Genomic DNA, 22921 nt, shown 5'->3' on the forward strand with positions numbered 1-22921 from the left:
ATGGGGCTGATTATTCCCGTGCCCACATGCCGCCCCCACACGCCCCCACCCCGTCGGGCGCGAGGCTTTCCATGGCCAAAAGAGGCGTTTAATTAGTTCTGGGGCCGCAGAGAGCCAGCGTGACCGACAAAGCCCGGCTCCCCAGGTAACCCCGGTTCCCTGCGGCCCCGGGAGGGGGCGCGCGGCGCCAGAGCACCGGCCTCAGGCTGCGCGCTCCCTCCCGCGCCGCGGCGGCTCCCCTGCCCCCCGCGGGCTCTCCCGCAGACCGAGGCTCGCTCGCTGGGTTTGGGTGACCTCGGCCAGCGGCTCCCGCTGGCCCCAGGCGCGGCCAGCCCGGGGCGCTGCTCCCCCTTCCCGCCTTTCTGCCCCCGGAGCCAGGACAGCCGGGTAGATGGAAGCTTAACTGGCAAAAGACGGTGGCTGTAGCTGTCTTGCGCGTGGGTGTTCTCCCCATTTCGTGTCATTCTCTCTTTCCCCCTCTCTCCCCACGGGGGCAATCTTTCCGGAAAACACTGTCCCCCTTTATCCTTAAGCCCCCGCGGCTCAGCGCTGCGTGCGCTAAGCTCAAGGCGCAAAGCTGGGCGCGCAAGATGGTGAATGGCTGCCTCGGCGCCGCGGCCAGTGACGCTCCTTTCGCAGCAGCTGCTCGGGCACCTGCGATGGCCCAAAATACACGCAGCGGCTGACGGCGCCGCATTCCCTGGCCCGCCTGCGCCACAGGTACAATCACCCTCCCACCCCACTCGCCCTTGGAGGGGTGCGTGCGCCCAGCCGGCGCAGCCCCTGAGCCGGGATCGCGCCCCCGAGAGCCTGGCCTTTCACTGTGGGCCGCGCACACCCCCGGGAGAGAGGGGCCGGATGCTAGGCGCTGTGTCGCCGGACACCTGCGTTGTACCTTTCAGGGCGGAGTGGGCGTCGGCCGCCAGGCGGGGGCTGGGGCCCCTCCCGCCTTATCATTTGATTTCCGCGAGCGTCTGAGGACGCCGGCACCCATTCGTTCCACTCGCTGCGCTCTGTGAACGAGCCTGGGGCGGGCGGAGGGGGCCGGGCTGGGGGAGGGCCGGGTGGTCTCACTCCCCCCTCCCGCCCCGCCGGCCGGGCTGGAGCACAAGTGTTGGGATTCCCACGGACCGGCGTGCTCTGCGGCTGGAGGCCCGGGCACCCGGGGCCCGGGAGACGTGGCGGACACAGAGGGGTTTGTAGACAGGGTGACCTCCGCGCTCCCTCTCTGAAAGGGCCTGAAAGGAGCCGTTTATGGTGCATTACCAGTCAAGGGCTCAGGTACCAGCGCCTTGTGTCGGGAAGCCCCGGCGGCCGCCCGTGCTGCAGGTGTCAACCATACAAACGCCCCGGGAAGGGGGGCTCTGAGAAGGGGGGCAGGGGAGGGGCGCTTGGCTGCGCCGGCGCCGGCCGTTCGCGCGGTTTAGTCTTTTTCTCTTCTTCCGCGAGAGCCGCCAGCCTGGGGTGCAGGCCCAGGTCTTGAGCGGGTGGAAGAGAAAGCAGCGGGGGCAGGGGACTACGGCAGGTTATTTATGGGACTCCCCGACCCAGTTTCAAGGCTGGGGACAGAGGCAGGTCACAGGAGACGAGAACTGCTGAGTGGAGGCGAGGGCTGTGCCAGGGAAGGGGCATTTGCCCGTGTTGGGGCGCTCGGACCTCCAGGGGCCTGCTCGATTTAGCCTGAATTTCCCAAGTAGGCCCATCTGCGCCTTGTCTATCTTCCTGTGCAAAGATGGGCCTGAGTTTGGGTGCACCTTTTACAAAGGTGAAAGTACTGGCCTCTCTTCTCAGGCTCCCTCCCAGTGCCAGAGTCACCCCCTGCCCAGAAGAAACCGAGGAAGGTGCTATTCCCTAGGTGGGTAGCCCCGGTGGACCCCTCTGTTCTCCCAAAGACCCCGGAAGCCAAGAACTCAAACCCCTCAGGTTGGCCTCTGTAAAGCAAAACTTCCTAATGCTATTTTCCTTAGGGAGGAGAATGTTAATGGAGTTGACTTCCTAGGTCGGCCCTCAAAAGCCTTCACGGAGTCAAAAAAAACTGTAGAAAAATAGCACGGGGCACTGTAACAAGTGGGGTTTAATGATTTTCAGGGCCAACCTGAAAAAGAGAATGAGGCAGACGCCAATTTTAGGAGGGTCTGAATGAATCCTGTGGGTACTCCCAAAGGTTTTAGAGGTGGTCTGCCTTATTTCCTTATCGGATATTAGCTTCTCGCTAATATTCTAATGTTTTCCTTTTTGCAGGTGCGTCACCATAATTTCGTTTATAGGTGTCATCTATTATTAGAATTGGCCTTTGACTAAGACTAAGAGATTTTCTTAAAGGAACAGAGAAATTGGAAAAGGGAATTGGTGAAAGGATAAGATGGGTGTGTGTCCGAAAATAATAGTTTAAGAGAAAAAAGGGGGAGAATAGATTTCTTACAAAGTAAGAGAAAGTCCTTCCCATCTAAAAGCAAGGAGCAAATCACTTCTGCTCTCACAACTGAATTTCTTGAATAAGTTGCCCAAATCAGGTGTCTCTGTTTCCTCACCTTTATTCAGTCCTCAGCACACTGTATTCTGGCCTGCACTCTCACACTGAAACTCTCCTTAGCCCTTTTCACCAGTAACTTCCATGCCCCCACACCTAAGGATAACTTCCAGAACTTATCACACCTAAAACTGCAGGAAACAGGCCCGCCATTCATCCTGATACCAAGAGCAGAATCCTCTGAATCATTTTTGTTTCTCTCTCTTTTCCAAGCCCCCCATTCAGTAAGTTACCACGTCCTAAAATCCCCTTTCTAGAATGTGTCTCCAATCTGCCGTCCCCAGTTCAGGCTTTCAGAATCTCTCAGCCATTCCTTGCAGTCTTCTGATTGGCCTCCCTGCCTGCCTGTAATCCTGCTTTGCTCCAGTCCGTTCTCGTTCTCCAACCTGGCAGCCTAAGGGTCCTTTCTAAACGGTAAAGTTGATCATGTTACCCCCTGCTTAAAACCCTTCCCTGGCTTCCCCATTCCCTGACTGCTTATGTAGAAATTGTAAACTTGTGCTACTCCAGGGCTCCCGTGCTAGTCAATTACACACATTGTAAAGAATAAGACAAACACATTTTAACATAATGAGGTAAAAATATAGATTATAGGGGCGCCTGGGTGGCTCAGTCAGTTGAGCATCTGACTCTTGATTTCCACTTTGGTCATGATCCCAGGGTTGTGGGATAGAGCCCCGAATTGGGCTCTGTGCTGAGTGTGGAGCCTGCTTAAGATTCTCACTCTCTCACGGGGTGCCTGGGTGGCTCAGTTGGTTAAGCATCTGCCTTTGGCTCAGATCATGATTTTGCAGTTCCTGAGTTTGAGCCCCGTGTCCGGCTCTGTGCAGATGGCTCAGAGCCTGGAGCCTGCTTTGGATTCTCTCTCTCTCTCTCTCTCTGTCTCTCTGCCCCTCCCCTGCTCGAATGCTCTGTCTCAAAAATCAATAAACATTTAAAAAAATGTTTTAAAAAGATTCTCACTCTCTCTCCCTCTGCTTCTCCCCAGCTCACACCCTCTCTTTCTCTCTAAAAATATAGATATAGATTATAATTCAATATTTTCTTCTCATACTCCAGTGGATCTTCTTATCCACTCTGGAGATGATTGGTCTATGTTATGCCAAATCCCTTAATACAGTTTACAAGGTCTTTCTTAATCTAGGCCCTGCCTACATTTCCATTCTCATCACCTCTCTTTACTTCATCCTTAATAAAGTTCTTTTATTTCTTCAAAGCCATGACAACCATTCCCAGTTTGTCTGTTTCACGTTTATTTCAACCTCTATTTGCTATCCCCAGTAGGCGGTAAGCTCCATGAAAAAAAGATCTGCTGTATTTATCATTCTGTCACCTGTGCTTATCACCATTCCTGGCACAGAATGGGTTCTTGATAAATATTTGCCACACAGATGAACATGGTGCTTCTCAGAAGCAGTCATTTTTTTCCACAAAAAGACTAGAAAGCAGAGAAAACTGCCCCATAGACATAAGAACCAAGCAGAGGTTGCAGAGGGAGCAAAATGAGGCACAGGAAAGATGGAGAGAGTGTCCAGACATCTTTCTGGATCATGAGGCATTGACTAGGATACAAATTAGGCTGCTCTATAAACAGGGTAAAATTGGGGCGCCTGGGTGGCTTGGTCGGTTGGGCGTCCGACTTCGGCTCAGGTCATGATCTCACGGTCCGTGAGTTCAAGCCCCGCGTCAGGCTCTGAGCTGATGGCTCAGAGCCTGGAGCCTGCTTCAGATTCTGTGTCTCCCTCTCTCTCTGTCCCTCCCCTGTTCATGTTCTGTCTCTCTCTGTCTCAAAAATAAATAAAATTTATTAAAAAAATAAAAAAAATAAATAAAACAGGGTAAAATACAGCAGTTCAAATGGGATGGAATTCTGTTTCTCACAAAAACAAAACAAAACTGGACAGGCACTCCAGGCTTGGTGTGGGGTCTTAATGACGTGGGCGATTCAGACTCCTTCTGTCCAGTTGCACACACATCCTCAACCTCTAGCTTTCATCTCGTGGTTCAAAGTGGCTGCTCCAGCGGCTGCCATTGCATCCGTATTCCAACCAGTAGAAAGAGGGAAAGTGGCAACACAGGGCGCGTTCTTCCCCAGAGATTGAGCACCCGGAGGGAGTATCACTTCTGCTCACGACCTGTCAGTTAGAAGTTAGTTTCAAAGCCACACTGAGCTTACAAGAGCAACTGGAAAATGCAGTTTTCATGCTGGGTGCCCGTGTGTCCAGCTAACATTGTGGGGTTCTGTGACCAAAGGGAGAAGGAGAGACCGGACATCAGAGTTTCCAGTATCCAAGACACCCCGTCCTGCTGCCTTCCCGAGGCCTCGCTAAATTCCTGCTCTTGGATTCCCGGAATCGCCCGGTATCCCATGCCATAGCCGTCTTTAAATGTTTAAGGTAGTTCAAGTTGTTTTCTGTGAGCTGGAATCAGATTTTAAACTAGTATGTTAACGTACTGAGTTATGTCTACAGTGGCCCAAGGTAAAGGGCTGCAAGACAGGTGTATCAGGTTAAGCCAGGTTATGCAGCAGCAGCCGCCCCAAATCTCAGTGGCTGAACCCAACTAGAAGTTTCCAGTCCAGGTTCCCTGTTCCATGAGGGTTTTCAGGGGGACGCTGTGCATCACAGTCACTCAAGGTCCCAGGCTCACAGACGTTTTGCTTCTGGAAGGAAAAGCAAATGGCACGCCGGCTCTTAGCGCTTCTTCCCAGAAACGCCATGTTCGTTCCACTCATCTCGTATTTACCCCAGACCCACAGCTCACCCTGAAGACAGTAGGGAAGCCACAAGCTTATCTGTCACCTGCCTGGAAGAAGACACAGAGATCCACAGCTTGTCCTGCCAGCTCACCACACAGGTGGCGACCTAAGAGTGGACGCTTTTCGGGTTAACCCTTATTGTAAAGCACCTGGAATGCCTAACATGATCCTTCTGTGCCTTCCCCTCTTCTCTGCTCAGATCTGCCCAGCCGAAGAGGAAAAGCGCTAAGTCCTGGGGGCCTCTAAGGCCAGTGTCAACATAAAGCTCTCACCTCACTTTAAATCAGGGTGGCGAGAAGTCAAATGGGCGAGGCATCGGCAGCTTTGTCCTTGGTTTCACCCAAGACACCTCCTACACATTTTCCTACTCCCACACATTCCACATTAAGAATCTCTACCCATTTTCCTACTCTCTCTTGGATTTTTACAATGGGCTTGTGCTCGGGTAGGTTTCAAGCATCTGGAAAAAAAAGACACGAGGACCTGTGTGAGAAAGGAAGGTGTTCTGCCCTGAGGAAAATACAGAGAAAGAGCCTTCCAAGGCTGGCAAAGACTAAATAAAGGTGAGAGATTCCAGGGGCTTCAGGAAATCTCCGACTGCTCCCAAAATGTTGCAAGAAGGCCACGTTTTAAAAATTCGTCCCCGTGATTTATGGCATTACCTTTCAAGGGCACTAAAACATGCCAGAGAGATGACCCCTCGGTTGCTATGGGAGGCTCACACCTTAGTGGAGCAGATGTTTTCCTTTATGGCCTCTGGCTGAGATCAATGGCCCTGAAGTAATCTGCTTTTAAAGAGGGCAGAAAGGATAATTTGGAGCACCGGACATTCTTTGAGGACACGGGTCTTGGTGGGGCATAGATGTGGTCATCAGGAGGCCACTCCGTGCCGGAGCGGAGGCACGACTAAGAAAGGAAGGAGACCCAAAAAGGCAAAGTGAAATGCACTGACCGTGGGCTTGCTGGAGACCCGGCCTGTCACATCCCATGGATTTGCTGGCACCCACTCCCCTAAAGCAGGGAAAACCACGGGCGATTGCCTGCCTTGGGCTTTTGTAAATGTATTCAGACTCCCACCAACACGTTTCTGCCCCTTCCTGTGTGATTAGACTCACTCAAGACTCGCCTAACACAGTATCGTTCTCCTTACAAACCTCTCGCGCTGATCCCCTAACCCTCCACAATAGCCCTTACTACGCTCGATTGAAACGATCGCTCCCTCTCCAACTACCCCAAGGATGTCTTAAGTCAGAGAGACTGCATTTTATTTATCTCTGTATCCCCAACATTTAACATGGTGACTGAACACAGTTGATGCTCAAAACATGGTATTTTTAATGTTTATTTTTGAGAGAGAGAGACAGACAGAGCATGAGCAGGAGAGGGGCAGAGAGAGAGAAAGAGAGGGAGGCACAGAATTCGAAGTAGGCTCCAGGCTCTGAGCCGTCGCGGGGCTCTAACCCACCAACTGCGAGATCATGACCTGAGCCCAAGTTGGACGCTTAACAGACGGAGCTACCCAGGCACCCCTCAAAATGTGTTTTTAAAGGGATAAATTGAGACTTGAAAGAAAGTGTGTTCACATTGTCTCAGTATTTCCACATGATGCAAAAAAAAAAAATAATAATAATAAGACACTTCGGCTTTAAAAAAGAAACGTAACTGATTGTTTGGCATTATATAGACCAGCAGTCTCCAAAGGGAACAAGATGTTCCATTGGACTACAGGAAAAATCTTAGAACTTTAATTATATTTTTTTCTCATCTTCCTAAAATTTCTTTTTATACATGTTTATAAATGTATGCAATATATTAATACAGTCTTATTTCTATGCAATTTTAAATGCATAAATATACATAAATTCACATTTAGAGTACGTGCTCAAACACGGTAGTGATAAAATGTGAGGCACAGCCTATCTTATTCCCTACACACGCACAGTGTTTTTCTCTCCTTATTTAACAGCATTCCAAATTTTAACCAGGACGACCACTGGCTACCCACTTAAGACCATATAGTCAGCTTCCCTTGCAGCTAACAGTGGCCATGTGATGGCTCAGGCCAAATGAATGTCAGCAGCTTTGATGTGTGCAAACTTCAGGTCGTGTTCTTCAAGTTTTGTTTTGTTTTGTTTTGTTTTTTAAGTTTATTTATTTTGAGAGAAAGAGAGAGAAAGAATCCCAAGCAGGCTCAGTGCTATCAGCACAGAGCCTGACTCGGGGCTTGAACTCAAGAACCGGGAGATCATGACCCAAGCTGAAATCAGGAGTCGGAGGCTTAACTGAGCCACCCAGGCACCCCCAGGTCACGTTCTTAAAAGGAAAGGAGTGTGCCTTTTGTTTTTCCTTCTTCTTGGTGGCTGGGAGGCAGATATAAGGGTGGGAGCTGGAGCGGCCATCTTAGACCTGGGATTCGGAGACATGTTTCAGGAAGACAGAGTAGCAAGTCACAAGGAAGTTTGACCCCAGCCCATTTAGTCTCTGTATAAACTTCAGATTGCTTATGCTTGGATTATTACATGAGAGAGATATAAAGGTAATTTTTTTAGGCTTATTTATTTATTTTGAGAGAGAGAGAGAGAGAGAGAGGAAGAAAGAGAGAGGGAGGGGCAGAGAGAGTGAGAGAGAGAGAGAGAGAGAGAGAGAGAATCCCAAGCGGGTTCCACACCAATAGTACAGAGTCCGGAGCAAGGCTCAATCCCACGAACCATGAGATCATGACCCGGGCCGAAACCGAGAGCTGGACGCTCAACTGACTGAGCCACCCAGGCACCCCTAAATGTAATATCTTAATTGCTCTTATCTTTAGATATTTGTTAAAGAAGTCAGACCTTTATCCAGAATAATGCAAGGTGTGCAGTCAAAATAAAATTGCAGACAATCAAGTCTTAAATCGATTCCTTTATATAGACAAGCAGGGCTCCAGGTAAGAGATACCAGCGGAAGAGAACCCTTCGGTTTTGTTTTTTTTTTAATGCCTGTAATATCACTTCTCATTCATACCTTTAACTCACCTTACTGTGACTAAACATTTCACAGAATATAAGCGTATGCACTCATTACATGGTACACTTTAAACGTATATAGTATGATAGAGTGATATATCACTATATCTCAATAAAGCTGGTTCCCCAGCTTTGGATATATGTTATGTACATATACGTGTATAGGCATGTATATGTGTATCTGTCCTTACATACGCATAATCTCAACGCTTTTCACAGAAAAACCAATACAACCACCGGTAAAAGCTTTTGTGGGGGGGCACCTGGGTGACTCAGTTGGTTAAGCGTCCGACTCTCAGTTTCAGCTCAGGTCACAATCTCCTGGTCTCATGAGTTTGAGCCCCCACGTCAGGCTCTGCGCTGGCAGTGCTGAGCCTGTTTGAGAGTCTCTCTCTCCCTCTCTCTCTGCCCCTCCCCCACTCACACTGTCTCTGTGTCTCTCAAAATAAATAAATAAAACTTAAAAAATATTTTAAAAGGTAAGTTTTTATGGGCCCTTAGCGTCAGCTTAAATTATTATTAATATGAAATTGCTTAAATATTTGCTAATATAAAGTTGGCATCCACTCTAGATGTGTGTTGTTCTTTGATTTCTTTTTAATCTAGAAGTCAATAAAATTCAAACTAACCTTAATGCGACCGACGATATGACTTTGTGGTAACGACATTCACCATTCACAAAGTTGACGTGATGTTGGTCCCCATGGTGTATTCATTTCTCCCCCACTTTAATTAATTAATTTATCATGGAAACTACCATAACGGCTTTGTTTGTCTAGCCTGTGTTGTGATTAGTTAGTCTTTTCTGGGTGCAGGCACAATGTCTGTGTGTTTTCTTTAGCAGTTAAAATAGCCTCTCTGTTGGTACCACCACAGTCTTAAACTTGAATGTTAATTCAAATTCAGGCTCCAAGTTCAAAAGCAGGCCAGGTTATAGGGTGGTCATCCAGATGGAACAGAATATGCTCATACTTTGTTGTCATTTTAAAACGATCATCTATGTTTATAGCATCACTCTCAACAATAGCCAAATTATGGAAAGAGCCTAAATGTCCATCAACTGATGAATGGATAAAGAAATTGTGGTTTATATACACAATGGAGTACTACGTGGCAATGAGAAAGAATGAAATATGGCCCTTTGTAGCAACGTGGATGGAACTGGAGAGTGTGATGCTAAGTGAAATAAGCCATACAGAGAAAGACAGATACCATATGGTTTCACTCTTATGTGGATCCTGAGAAACTTAACAGAAACCCATGGGGGAGGGGAAGGAAAAAAAAAAAAAGAGGTTAGAGTGGGAGAGAGCCAAACATAAGAGACTCTTAAAAACTGAGAACAGGGGCGCCTGGGTGGCTTGGTCAGTTAAGCGTCCGACTTCAGCTCAGGTCATGATCTCACGGTCCGTGAGTTCGAGCCCCGCGTCGGGCTCTGTGCTGACAGCTCAGAGCCTGGAGCCTGTTTCGGATTCTGTGTCTCCCTCTCTCTCTGCCCCTCCCCTGTTCATGCTCTGTCTCTCTCTGTCTCAAAAATAAATAAACGTTAAAAAAATAAAAAAATTAAAAAAAAAACTGAGAACAAACTGAGGGTTGATGGGGGGTGGGAGGGAGGAGAGGGTGGGTGATGGGTATTGAGGAGGGCACCTGTTGGGATGAGCACTGGGTGTTGTATGGAAACCAATGTGACAATAAATTTCATATATTGAAAAAAAAATAAAATAAAACGATCATCTACACAAGGCCACAAAAATGAAAAATGTCATAATTTATGGAGCTTTAATTTAAGAAATACAGATCCAGGAAATCCAAAGTCCACGGAAATGAGAGCTCTAATGAGAGGTTCTCACCAGGACAATCAGATTCCTGGGTATGGAAACATCCCTTGTTACGAAGAGTGGAAAAGGCTCTAATCCACTGATTAGATTTCCTTCCAGGTGAGGAAAGACCTCTGGTTTCCCCAAAGGGCCAGTAAGAATGGAGGCGTGAGGGGGAAATCCAGCCCCCGCCCTACTCTCGTATGCCAGGTCTCAGTGTGGGTCTAACCAGTGTCTCTGAGAGGCTCCTGCGGAAGAGAAACAGGACAGACAGCTTGGCCTCCGTGAACACCCTCAGTCGAGTGCTGGGTTCTTGCTCTGCCCCTTTCCAGGCTTTTCTCCATGGGCCACAGTGTATAAATGGGTCATTCTTCTGGCCCCCACCGTATAGCCATGAACATTAGCAAAAGACTATAAACTATAGCAAAAGACTACAACTATTAGCCTAATCCTAACTGCCCCCAAAAGTTCTGAGAACAGCTGCACCTCCTCGTGTCAATGGGGAGTGAAGCTTAGCATTTGTTGATCCATTTGTTGATACGTGTCCACTCTCCCTCTGGGGACCGAGTAGAGGTTGGCCGGCAAAGCCAATAAGAACGACTCCCATCTGGCTATTAAGACTTCTGCTTCCCACTGACAGTCTATCCTTGTCCGTTCCACCAGTGTTTACTGAGCATCTACCCCTGCGAAGCCACTTACTGACCAGCCGCTACTGTGTACCTGGCCCTGTATTTATATTGCACTTGACTCTCACACTATGCAATGAGACAGTAGTGTTATTATTTCCTTTCGCATATGCAGAAATGGAGGCACAGATCGATTCACTGCGTTGCCCAAACAGATGATCGGTAGCAGAGCCACTGGAATCCAGGCTCCAGTGTCGACTCGTGAACTCTGTGCTACCCAGCCTCTCCGGCTTCATGCCCAGGGATTGCAGTGGAAAGTGAGGGGCTACTTTCCAGGTCACAGAAATAGGCTTAACTCTCTAGTGGAGGCTTAAGACCCTGAGAAGGGTCTTGTAGTGGCAAAACCTGAGGCACGCAAGCTATATGCAGGGGGCTGGTTTCTCGGAACACACAAGCATGAAAGTTGGCCTCCTGGACCTTGGGCAGCTCTCCCGAATAACTGATGTTTCCTGCGTTATCAGTAGGCACTTTCCTGCTTGAACTAAGCACGGTCTGCCATATGCTTCTTTGAGGAAGGTTAACTCAGCTAAGGAAAAATGTTTGCTCTACACAGGATTTTAAGGCAACGATAATAAGAAGACCACTTCAGTTCCCCAACACCTACAGGACCACCGAGTAGAAGGTAAGGTCTTATTGATAGGAAGTAGAAACAAATCCTAAGGGCATCAAAATCGTGGCCTGCCAAGTAAGGAATAAAGTCAGACCACAGACATAACATAGAGGTATTCTAAGAAAGGCAGGAAGTATGATCTCAGTTCTGACTTCCCAGGAGTGAGTCGTTCTCAGGTGAAAGCAAAATCGTACAGTGGTAAAGTCAGGTGCTCAACCGTCAAGCCGCTGTTAAAGCCTGTCAGTAAAGACATGGGGAAGTGATGATGGCATCAGCCAAGTGAAAAATGCAAGGTACAAAATTAGGAAAACATGGAAGGAAATGGACCAAAATGTTAACAGTAGTCACCTCAGGGCTGTGGGACCGTGCACGATGCAGGCAATGTGGTGGTTTTATTGAGTACCTAGTAATTTTAAGTTGCCTTTATATTGTCGAATCCCAATAAATCTTGTTGATATTGATTTCATGCAGCAGATAACATCTGATGCAATGCCACCGCGTTTCAACCACATTGCATGGAGGACTTAGACGATTACAGAAGGGGCTCACGCAGGACCTGGCCCACGGGCAGGGCACCCTGGGCCTGCCTGCCCCTGCCAGCCCTCATTTGTCCTATTTGCGAGAAGGTTCTTGCTGACCAGCACAAGCTGATATCCGGTCTCTCTGGAGAGCTCCTCCAGGGCTTATCTGAAGAGATCACAATCCAAACATTTTCTTTAAAAAAAGTTCATCAATTTCAAAACTATGTTTTTGCGTATCTGTTCACATATTTCAAAAATCAAAAGATCCTAAACAGTCTACAAGGAAAAATTCTATCCATTAGCCACTCCGTGCCTTTCTCAATGCGACTGACGTCATCAGTTTCCTATGTACCCATCTAGAGATATTTGATGCCTGCCCAGATACACTCGTATATATTCACTGTCCTCTTTTTAAAATTTTTTTTAATGTTTATTTTTGACAGAGAGAGAGAGAGACAGAGAGCATGAGTGGGGGAGGGGCAGAGAGAGAGAGGGAGACACAGAATCTGAAGCAGGCTCCAGGCTCTGAGCTGTCAGCACAGAGCCTGACGTGGGGCTTGAACTCACAGACATCAAGATCGTGACCTGAGCCGAAGTCTGACGCTCAACCGACTGAGCCACCCAGGTGCCCCCTCACTGTCTTCTTTTTTTATTTTTTATTTTATTTTTTTTTTCAACGTTTATTTATTTTTGGGACAGAGAGAGACAGAGCATGAACGGGGGAGGGGCAGAGAGAGAGGGAGACACAGAACCGGAAACAGGCTCCAGGCTCTGAGCCATCAGCCCAGAGCCTGACGCGGGGCTCGAACTCACGGACCGCGAGATCGTGACCTGGCTGAAGTCGGACGCTCAACCGACTGAGCCACCCAGGTGCCCCCTCACTGTCCTCTTTTTTAAATGCAAGTGGAAGTATACTAACCCCTCTTGCTCCTTTTACTTAATGATGTATCTTGGAGATCATTTCATATCACTATACCTAAAGCATTCTTTTCCTTTGGTAAGGCTGCTGAATATACCACTATATGGATGTACCACAGTCCACTTAAGGCCCGACAGACTGACACGAAGCCAGAAAACACAGACAGCTTTGACGAGAAACAAACAGGGGAAAAAAAGCCCAAAGTTCCCGTTTCTATTAAATTATTATTATTTTTTTCTTTTCACTGCTCACTGTGGAGGCCAAGTCTGGTAATAATGATTTTTGGTGTTTACATTAAAAGGTCAAACACCTTTCAGAATAACAGGACTGAAGGACAGAGCTCAGAAGCTTTGCTATTCATCAAATAAACCTTGGCATGACGGAAAACACTTATTTGGATAATTATATCAGCATTTTGGTGTTTCTCCCTCAAAAGATTAATGTTTAACAATGGGAAATGTAAAGTCAAGAAGGAAGGAGGTGGGTGTTTAGCATTTGGAGTTTCTCTGTGTTTCACGACAGACCTGTATCTCTGCCCTCATTCTCAAATGGGACATGGCCCAGCTGGGTTTTGTTTGTTCATTTGTTTGTTTTTTAGGCCGAGAAGCCTCAGAGTAGATAGAGTGTTTGACGGCAAAATGTGGAAAACAATTCTGACATCTCACCTCGTGCTACAAATCTACTTATTTCTACTTGTGGCTCAATGCTGGCAGCTGTGTTACGCCCAGAGAGTTACTTAGCCTATCTGAATCTTAGTATTTGCAAATAATAACAATACCTGCAGCGTATCAAGGGGCTGCGTTAGATGCAAATCAGCCAATCCACGTGAAAATCATATTAAATGAGCTACATTAGGCGTAGAGACAAAGGAGGGGCAGAAAGATGCTATGTCACATATTTTGGATACAAAACCACACAGACCTGGGGTTGCATTCTGACGCCTTCTCATACCGGCCATGCAACCGTGGACGGAAGGCTGAGCCTTGCTTATTCGCCAGCTGAAGTAAGGAGGACACTCTTCAGGTTGCAGAATTATGAGGGTGAATGATAAACACGTCTGCAAGTCCTCCAAAATGCCCGTTCCTACCTTTCCTAGCACTCGTATTACTCTTTCTACCTATCATAGTATAAAATAAATTGCAGGCCTTCTAAACAATTCAAGGAGCTCTGACTAGTGGAAAGGACCATAGGAGTGAAACAAAGAAAACCAGAGAGAAGTCCTCAGGGCATCTGGAGAAATGGAACGTTAATTACGGACGGAGTGAAAAGTACAGGAGAGGCACGGTGATGTAGGCAGGGGTAGTTCAAGGAAAGCCTTGTAAGCTGGGTCAAGCATCCTCAAAGCCCATCATTTCCAGGATGGAACGCAATGTCACATGATCGCAGGGGGCCTTCTCAGTGGAAAAACCATCCATAATCAATAAAGTGTGACTTTGGGGCCAGAGAAAGCCCCATGATCCCATATTTAATTTTGCATACTTTGTCTTACGCCAGGAATAGCGCCATTCAGTGATTCCTCCCTCAGCACTCAGGAGGCGCTGTGGTATCCAAAGTGCAGCCAGGACTCCGGAGAGTTGGGGAGGCCAGGAAGGTGGTACCTGGTAATCTGGGCAGATTTAGAACAGGGCCGGGACTGACTCCTTTGCACACCAATATAAACCTACCCTTTATGAAAGGGTATAAGCAAGGCTGGAACTCGCTCTCAGCAGCCAGTGGAACCAGCACTGGGCTGAAGTAACCTGCTGTGTGACCTTAGGGAAGTCACTGAACCCTGCTGGACCTCAGAAACCTTTCACCATTAATCCCCCGTGATTCTATTTTTCAAATCCTCTCCTAGCAGAAGAGGGATAAAGAATGGGTTGCTGGGGCACCTGGGTGGCTCAGTCGGTTAAGCGTCTGACTTTGGCTCAGGTCAGGATCTCACTGTTCATGGGTTCGAGCCCCACATCGGGCTCTGCACTGACAGCACGGCACCTGCTTTGGATCCTCGGTCTCTCTCTCTCTCTCTCTCTCTCTCTCTCTTTCTGCCCCTCCTCCACCCTCTCCCCCACTCTGTCTCGCGCTGTCTCTCAAAAATAAGCATTAAAAGAATGGGTTGCTGACGGCACTAAAGCGGAGAGAAGAAAAGGTTTCACAGAAAAGGGCAGGGAGGAGGGGAAGCAAAGAAAGAAACAGATACAGGAGATTACAAACTACCACCTAATACCACCTCTGTGCTTATTAGAGAGGAAGGGGACAATCTGGGTCACGAGGAATTCACATGGACCCATTTTCCAGCTGGGAGACGGACAATGAGTCACATCCACAAGTACCTGCTTGCAAGCACTAAGTGAGGAATGTGGGATAGTGTGAGGGGCAGGACAGCTGCTCCCCCACCCCAGTTTCTGGGGAGGCTGGGCTCCAGCAGGGAGGACATACACCCAGCAGGCATCAGACCCCATGCGCACAGACGAAGGGCAAGTTGAAGGATGGAGAGCCCGGAAGCCCCACTCTTCATTAGTGATGTCTGCCCGAAATTCATCCCAGGAAAGACCCAGGGGGGCCTGGGCTCCAACTCTCCAGTCGTTGCTCCCAAAAGCTAGGGCAAGATGCTAGAAGGGTTTGATGGGAAACGGATGAACAAATATGCAGATGAACAAGTCTTCGGGTCCTTGAGACTCCTGGGAGGAAGAGAGCTGAGAGGCACGGTGGGGTGGGGGCAGCAAGGCTTCCTCGGTGCCCAGTGGGCCTTGCCAGAAGTTCTGGAACCAAGAACCTTGAAGACGTATGAGGCTCCTAGGCAGCCCCGACAGAGTGTGTGAGGAGTCAACTGGGCCCCGGGGCAGCAGGTGGCACAGAGTGACTCTGGAAAGACTTGAAAAAAAAAAAAAAAATCACAAGGCCTCACCGGTATTGTAACTAAAAAGAAGCAATTGCCCCTGCCACTGCTGACCTTAGCGGATGGGTGTTAGTTTATAATGAGGCAGGGATTTCTCAGGATGTCAGGGAACACCTCTTCAGAGGACAGAGATGTTGTGGGAGGGGAAGGATGCTGGGCCTTAGCAGGCGTGAGGAGGCTCACAGCTCTGGGACCAGCTCTGTCCCTCTCTTCACGAAGTACACCTGCAAACTTTTGACCCTGTTCCTCTCCGTGTGCCCAGAGGATCCACGAAGAGTGGAGGGAGGGGCTGGAGTGAAAGCTGGGCCTCCAGCCATTTCCTCAACCAACCTGTTGCTTCCTGAGGCGGAGGGCAGCCGCCCACACTGTTGGGACCTCCAGTGACCCAGAGAAAATGTCCTTTATTAGTGGTGAGGTCTTTCTTCTTTTTATTAGAGAAAAGAACCATCATGTCTTACTTACATGCATGCCCACACCAGTATCCCAGTCTCTGCAGGCCTAGCCCTTGGTCCCAACAGGAGTGGTCTCCAGACAGTCGGTGATTCTTTAAGGGGGACACGGTGGGGGTGAGGAACAAGAGGGTGAAGAGGGTTATGTCTGGAACACGTGACTATCCTGTCTTTTCCTCCTATCCCATGCTCATCCATGAAGCCCGAGAACTACCCAGAATGTCCACATTAGCTCTGCTTAGCCTCATGGGGCAGTAAGGTTTCCAGCTCGTTTCCCATTAGCTCACCTAGGTGCCCAAGGTAATTTTCTGTACTCTACCACAAACTCACTGAGCCTATGTGGGATGATTTTGTGTGGAAGCTAACTGTTAAAATCACACGGGGTAAAAAGACACCCATATACACGCCTACTGACTCCCAGGACCCCCAGCTCCCTCCCCAACATAACCACTTTCTCCAAAGCCACCTGGATGAATCAGAGAAGGCCCCTCAGCCTCTCCAAGAGACCGCCTTTGTAGGCTGGATTCCAGCCTTCCCTGAACTGGTTAGCAATATTTTGGATAAGGCTTTGAAGTCTGATCATTTACTATTCTCCCAAGTCCTCCGACTGATCCAAGAGCATGTTGCCACTTAATTTCAGTCCAACCAAGTGAGGGAAAGGGATGAGGGCCTTTTAAATGTAAAGAGAACTGGGTGCACACCACCAGCTGGCTAGATCTGTGGTCTTGACCCTCCACTCCCCAAAAGCTTCCTTCTCTTTGAGGTGAGACAGATAAATCTAGATGCACGAAACTGCAACTCAGGTCTGACACAGGGTACGCGGCCACGTTTGCATCAGCGTTATGGATAGCCACCTCACCGGGAAGGGGCACAGGCTGACACAGGAAAGAACTTGCTGTAAAACAGTAAGTCTTTGGGTTAAAATTGTTTGGGGTTTTTGACATTAATCTCTGGTCTTCTAACCGTACGTAATTTTTGCCCTTACCTTTTGGGTCACAGCAGTTGAGTTGGAAACAGTGTAAGGTCTAAAACCAAGAAGCGTGTTGAAATCGCTGTTCTTAAAAGGCACGGCCTTGGATTTTGAGAGGAGTCTGAAAACGCCCTAGAAGCCTCTGGTGAGACAAGTGTCTGAAAAAGGAAGCGGCTGACCCACGAAGCCCTCGCCTCTCAGTCTTCTGTTCAGAGAACGTGCGCCACTTTGCTCTCCCGGGGTGCGAGTTGGAGCTTGGCTTTTTCCAGGAATTGCCCCGACCTTGAAAGTGTTTCTTTGTTACTCTTACATTGAAGAATTCAGTTGCATCGGCGGCTGTGATGAAGCGTGTCATGGGCCATAGCACACAGGTTTTGTGTTTGGGGTTTTTTTTTTTTTTTTTTTTTTAAGGTCGAGAAAGAAAAAAAAAAAAACTCATTCAGGGACAGTCCCGGTGGCCAGTCAGAAAGGTGAGGGACCCAGGCTTTGAAAGGGTTCACACTCGCCCTTTAACTTCCATGCCCTCCCTCCGGACTGCTCCAGAGCAGACGATTCATTGGACTCCTTTTGTATCAGGTTTTACTGCTCCGAACCCCTAGGGTCTCGATTTGCTCTCCGCAGAAACGTGCCCCACTGAGCCGCTCTCCAAGGCAGCCGCTCCAGTGTCCCCATCTATTTCTCCCGGGCGGGGTAAAGGAGGGGAGGGGACTCCGGCCTGAGTCTGGAACGCGTGGGAGCTGCACGGCGTCGCCTCCCCCACCCGCACACACCGTGCAAACTTTACAGGAGTCCTTGAAAAGTCCGCTAGTGAGAGGAGACCCAGCGAAACTCAGGCGGGAGGCCGGCGCGCGCAAGGGGCCGGCGAATGCACCCCGCCGGACAGCCCGGCGTTTGTCCCCGGACCCCCGAGCTCCGCCCGCAATCCGCTCCGCACCCTGAGCCGCCGACGCGCACCCATGGGACCTTTGGTGGCTGCGAGCAGACGCCTCGCGCCGCGTCCCAGCCCCCGCGCGGAAGGGCCCAGCTTCGCGCAGCGCGCGGGAGACGAGCGGCGGGCGCCAAGGGCTGCAGGGACCCCCGGAGGCCCGCGCCACGCAGGCGCTCGTCGGAGGAGCGGGCGGGGAGGGACGCGAGGGGCCCCGGGCCGCGCGAGCCCCGCCCCCTCTTCGCCCCGGGAGCTCCCACTGGGAGCGAAGCCGCCCGGGCCCCGGCGCCGCCGACGGGGCCTCCCTGCCCCCCCTCCCGCCGGCACCCCGCACTCGGTGATTGGCTGGCGCCGCGGGTCCCTGGCACGCGCCTGTGGATGTAGTTATAAGAATCCTCGCGTGCCGGCCCTCGGCTTCAGCAAGTCGGCCACGGCCCTCCCCGGCGCAGCGCGGGCGCCCGCCAGAGCCGAGCGGCCGCGGACACTCCAGGGAGGCCGGGGGGCGGGCGGCGGGCGGGCAGCGCTCACCGCCTCTGGCGCACCAGCCCGGAGGGAGGGGGCTGCCTCTCGAGCCAGAACTGCAACGTCAAACATCCCGGGAACCACCTCAGCCGCCCCCCGCCCCGGGCCCGCGGCGGCACGGAGCATGGACGCGGTGCTGCTAGAGCACTTCCCCGGGGGCCTGGACGCCTTCCCGTCTCCTTACTTTGACGAGGAGGACTTCTTCACCGACCAGTCCTCTCGGGACCCCCTGGAGGACGGCGATGAGCTGCTGGCGGACGAGCAGGCGGAGGTGGAGTTCCTCAGCCACCAGCTGCACGAGTACTGCTACCGCGACGGGGCGTGCCTGCTGCTGCAGCCCGCGCCCTCCGCGGCCCCGCACGCGCTCGCCCCGCCGCCCTCGGGGGGCCCCGGCGAGCCGGAGGACGGCGGCGGCGGCTACTGCTGCGACGCAGGGGCGCCCCCCGGCGGCTTTCCCTACTCGCCCGGCTCTCCGCCCGCGTGCCTGGCCTACCCGTGCGCGGGGGCGGCCGTGCTGTCCCCCGAGGCCCGGCTGCGCGGCCTGAGCGGGGCGGCGGCGGCGGCGGCGGCGGCGGCGCGACGGCGGCGGCGGGTGCGCTCCGAGGCCGAGCTGCAGCAGCTGCGGCAGGCGGCCAACGTGCGCGAGCGGCGGCGCATGCAGTCCATCAACGACGCCTTCGAGGGGCTGCGCTCGCACATCCCCACGCTGCCCTACGAGAAGCGCCTCTCCAAGGTGGACACGCTGCGCCTGGCCATCGGCTACATCAACTTCCTCAGCGAGCTGGTGCAGGCCGACCTGCCGCTGCGCGGCGGCGGCGCGGGCGGCGGCGGGGGGCCGGGCGGCGGCGGGCGCCTGGGCGGGGACAGCCCGGGCAGCCAGACCCAGAAGGTCATCATCTGCCATCGGGGCACCCGTAAGTGCGTCCGCAGCCCAGCTCGGGGAGACGGGGACGGGCACGGGAAGGTCCCGGAGGGGCTGGGTGAACGGACCCACCGGCCGAGCGACGGACAGTTAGAGGGTCCGTCGGCACCGGCGACCTTGAGCACGAGTCGGCGTTCGGCAGGGTCCTTCTGCCACTTGACCGCGGCTGGGAGGGCGTGCGTCTCCGGCAGATTTGCAGCTCCAGGGATTCCGGGGAGTGGGCGCGGGGGGGCTCGAGGGGTGGAGGAAGCGGGGTCGTTGTAAGAAAACCTAAGACGCGCCCGTTCGGCCGAGGCGCCCAGGACGGGATCCTAAAGGACCAGAGAGGGCATCGCTGGGAATACAGTTGGACGTTCATGGTCTGTTTTCTCTTCTCACCTCCTCAGGGTCCCCCTCCCCCAGCGACCCGGATTATGGCCTCCCTCCCCTGGCAGGACACTCCCTCTCATGGACTGATGAAAAGCAACTCAAAGAACAAAATATTATCCGAACAGCCAAAGTGTGGACCCCAGAGGACCCCAGAAAACTCACCAGCAAATCTCCCTTCAACAACATAGAAAACGAACCGCCTTTTGAGTTTGTGTCCTGAGAAGCCCCAGACCCGCCTGAGGATCTGATTCTGTCTCTGTGCATATTGTACATGTAAATATCAATAATGTAATTTAAGAATCACATTTTTCTAAAGGCAATCAACTGTTTGTTATTTATCTATTTATTATCCTGTCGAGTTAATGAAATAGACGATCTCTTTTTAAGTATATAATTTATATAATTTATCCTGATTTTCTGAAAATATGCAATAGCCTGTGATTTCCCCCCCCAGCACCTTTGGCAGAACTCTGCGTTGTTGGAAGAACTCTGGCCGGACAACTTCATGCTAATTTATTGCCAGATATGGTTTATTTCTAAGCGATGTTAATAAATGCTATTTACACTTTTTTCTAAAAGTTACTTGTCTAATACATGAGGGGGGTAGCTTTTTAAAAAGAAGAATGAACTTTGTAAAAGATAACTGAACCAGCCATGCAAAATGTAGCTATCTAGCAAGAAACCACCTTTCAGTTAGATTTAGCTGACAGTGGGTAAGAGGGTTAGGCCCCACCTCTCTGAGAGGGCCCCTTATCTGCATCCCTTGCCCTAAATAGTAACTTTGGCCTATATTTATCCTACCCTCCAAACACCCTATGAGGCAAATGGTCATGGCGTATTTATTATTCCCATTTCTCAGAGGGGAAAGCGAGGGCTCAGAGACGATGTTTGACTTACCCAAGGTCACCTTGCCCTGTCTCACCATAGTGCTTGAAGCAAGCGAGTTGGGTCCAGTGGGAACAAAAAGCTAGTTTCTGGGCTGGCTGAGGGAGGGGGTCATGGTGCTTCCGCGGGCTGGGGAGGAAGAGGTGCTAGTGAGCTCCCCGGTGACCCATCCCTCCTGTAGTTACAGGATCAGGTATGTGGACCCGAGTACTCCTTTCAAGGGAGACGGGGTAGACCAGGACGCTGACGTCGGGAGACCCCTTCGGATGCCTCCCAACACAATCCAGGGTCTTTTAGGTAAGGCGAGGAGACGGGCCGCTCCCTCGGCACTTCCGCAAAAGTTACTTTTGAAATTGACTTCGTCTCGTCTCCAAGAGAATGATCTCGGCTTCCTTGGCAAGCAGCCTGGGGAGAAGGCGAGCCTCGCGAGGAGGGAGCAGGGCCGCCCCCTAGCGAAGGGGAGAGGCGCGAGGGCGCGCGGCCCGGGTCGCTCCCCCGGAAAGCCCTGGAAACCCGGGCTGTGGCTGGTCTCCTGAGAGGCAGCCCCGCACCTTCTAGGCTCTCCGGACGCCCTCCGCTCTGAGCCCGAGGCCCCGCGCTCGCGGCGGGCGCGCGCCTGCCAGCTGAGCCGTCCCCGCGCCGCGCAGGCCTGGCCAAGGCGAGGTGCCCCTCCGCCTCCCGGCAGCGGCTTGGTCAGCCAAGGTACAGCGTCGAATCTCCCCCGGTACCCACGGCCCTGCCGCAGGACAATATGTCGGCAGCATGCTAATTGCTTTAACCTAGTTTCAGACCCACCGGAGGGGTTCCTCGCGCGCCGCGGGTGCCATGGACCTCGTCCAAGTGCAATTAAAGCGAGGCCGCGAGCCCGACCCCGAAGCGCGGCCCGGCCAGACACGCGGACATTCTGGGTCGCGGAGCTCCCAGGAGGCCCTTGGTCATGGACCTTCTCACCCCTTTCAGGCTACGAAGCTTCTCCTGGCCCTCCCCTTAAAAGATGGAGATTTCACACTGGAGACAGAATTTGGGAACGAGAGAAAATAATTCGATTTTGTCCTGTAATCGAGCCCCATTAAACACGAAAGTTGCTTTGGCACAAATGCTTCTATCAGGCATGTAATCTCATTACACTCATTAGAAAGTCAAATGTTAGGCAGACTTCAACTCAATTATAAGTTATCTAAGTACTGTACCTCGTTCTTCGACTGTGTAGACAGACCTGCGTTTCAACTGGGTTGGGTAGTGTGGCACTCGCAGTTAAAACACTACAATCATTGTGATGTGGCACCTTTTATTTTGCGTGCCACTTTTTTTGTGGGATTCAATGCTTCAACACATCCTTTAGTGCGGTGCAGATGAAGCGGAAAAGCCGGGCTGAGCATGTAAAACACCAGGGTCTCTATCTTGTCACTCTTCTGTCCTGACTTGGCAAGTCCCTTTAAGCACAACCTTCAAAGAGACTGACAGCTTCTTTTTATTTACTCATAATCCATTCATGCTAGTGTAGCAATTCTTAAAAAACAAAACAAAACAAAACAAAACAAAAAACAACGGCGGCAGTAAAAGCAGAACAAAGGTATCATTTCAGAGGCTCCTTTGGCGTCAGAGAGGCCCGTGCTGCACTTGGTAGGGCAGGCTGGAAGGCCTCTGGCCTGGGGCAGCTCTGGCCAGTACATACAGCCTGGCACTGGAAGGACCAGTGGGCAGTCTGAGCGATGGGTATTCAGCCGTCCTTCTAAGTCCACACGTTTCTTCCAACTTAAAAAAAAAAAAAAAAGTTCCGTATGAAAATAATGGAGTAAGCCAAACCCTTGGGTGGCCAAGGACACTCTTTGCTCAGCCTTGCTCTTCTGAGCACCCATAGGCCCCAGGTTGAATCCCAGCCCGGGACCCCCAGGGGAAAGAGTTTCCAGTCCTTGCTGGCGGCCTTAGTCCATTTAGCATAATAAAGAGTCTGCAAACCCAGAACCCGGTACATTTCCTGATCTCTACTGGTGGGCTGACTAAATCTTTCTCCAGTGGTCGAGACTGCCCTGCTAGGGACTGTGGGAGGAGAGAGGACTGGAGAGGGTTTCCAGAAGACTTCTGAGAAGAGAGTTGGGGTGAGGTACCCTCCCTTTCCCCCAACACTTTGCCCCCTACTGCCAAATACAAATCCTCA

The 22921-nt window shown here is 51.2% G+C and overlaps 1 protein-coding gene across 1 annotated transcript; it reads left to right on the forward strand.

Moving 5' to 3' along the window:
• The first annotated feature begins 18465 nt into the window (after positions 1–18465).
• Positions 18466–20456, forward strand: PTF1A (pancreas associated transcription factor 1a). Its single transcript, XM_027074224.2, has 2 exons — positions 18466–19501; positions 19896–20456. The coding sequence occupies exons 1-2, from the start codon at positions 18712–18714 to the stop codon at positions 20096–20098; spliced, it is 993 nt and encodes a 330-aa protein (XP_026930025.2). The 5' UTR covers positions 18466–18711; the 3' UTR covers positions 20099–20456.
• Positions 20457–22921: the final 2465 nt, after the last annotated feature.

The sequence above is a fragment of the Acinonyx jubatus genome, chromosome B4 (assembly GCF_027475565.1).
Source record: "Acinonyx jubatus isolate Ajub_Pintada_27869175 chromosome B4, VMU_Ajub_asm_v1.0, whole genome shotgun sequence".
Taxonomy (NCBI): domain Eukaryota; kingdom Metazoa; phylum Chordata; class Mammalia; order Carnivora; family Felidae; genus Acinonyx; species Acinonyx jubatus.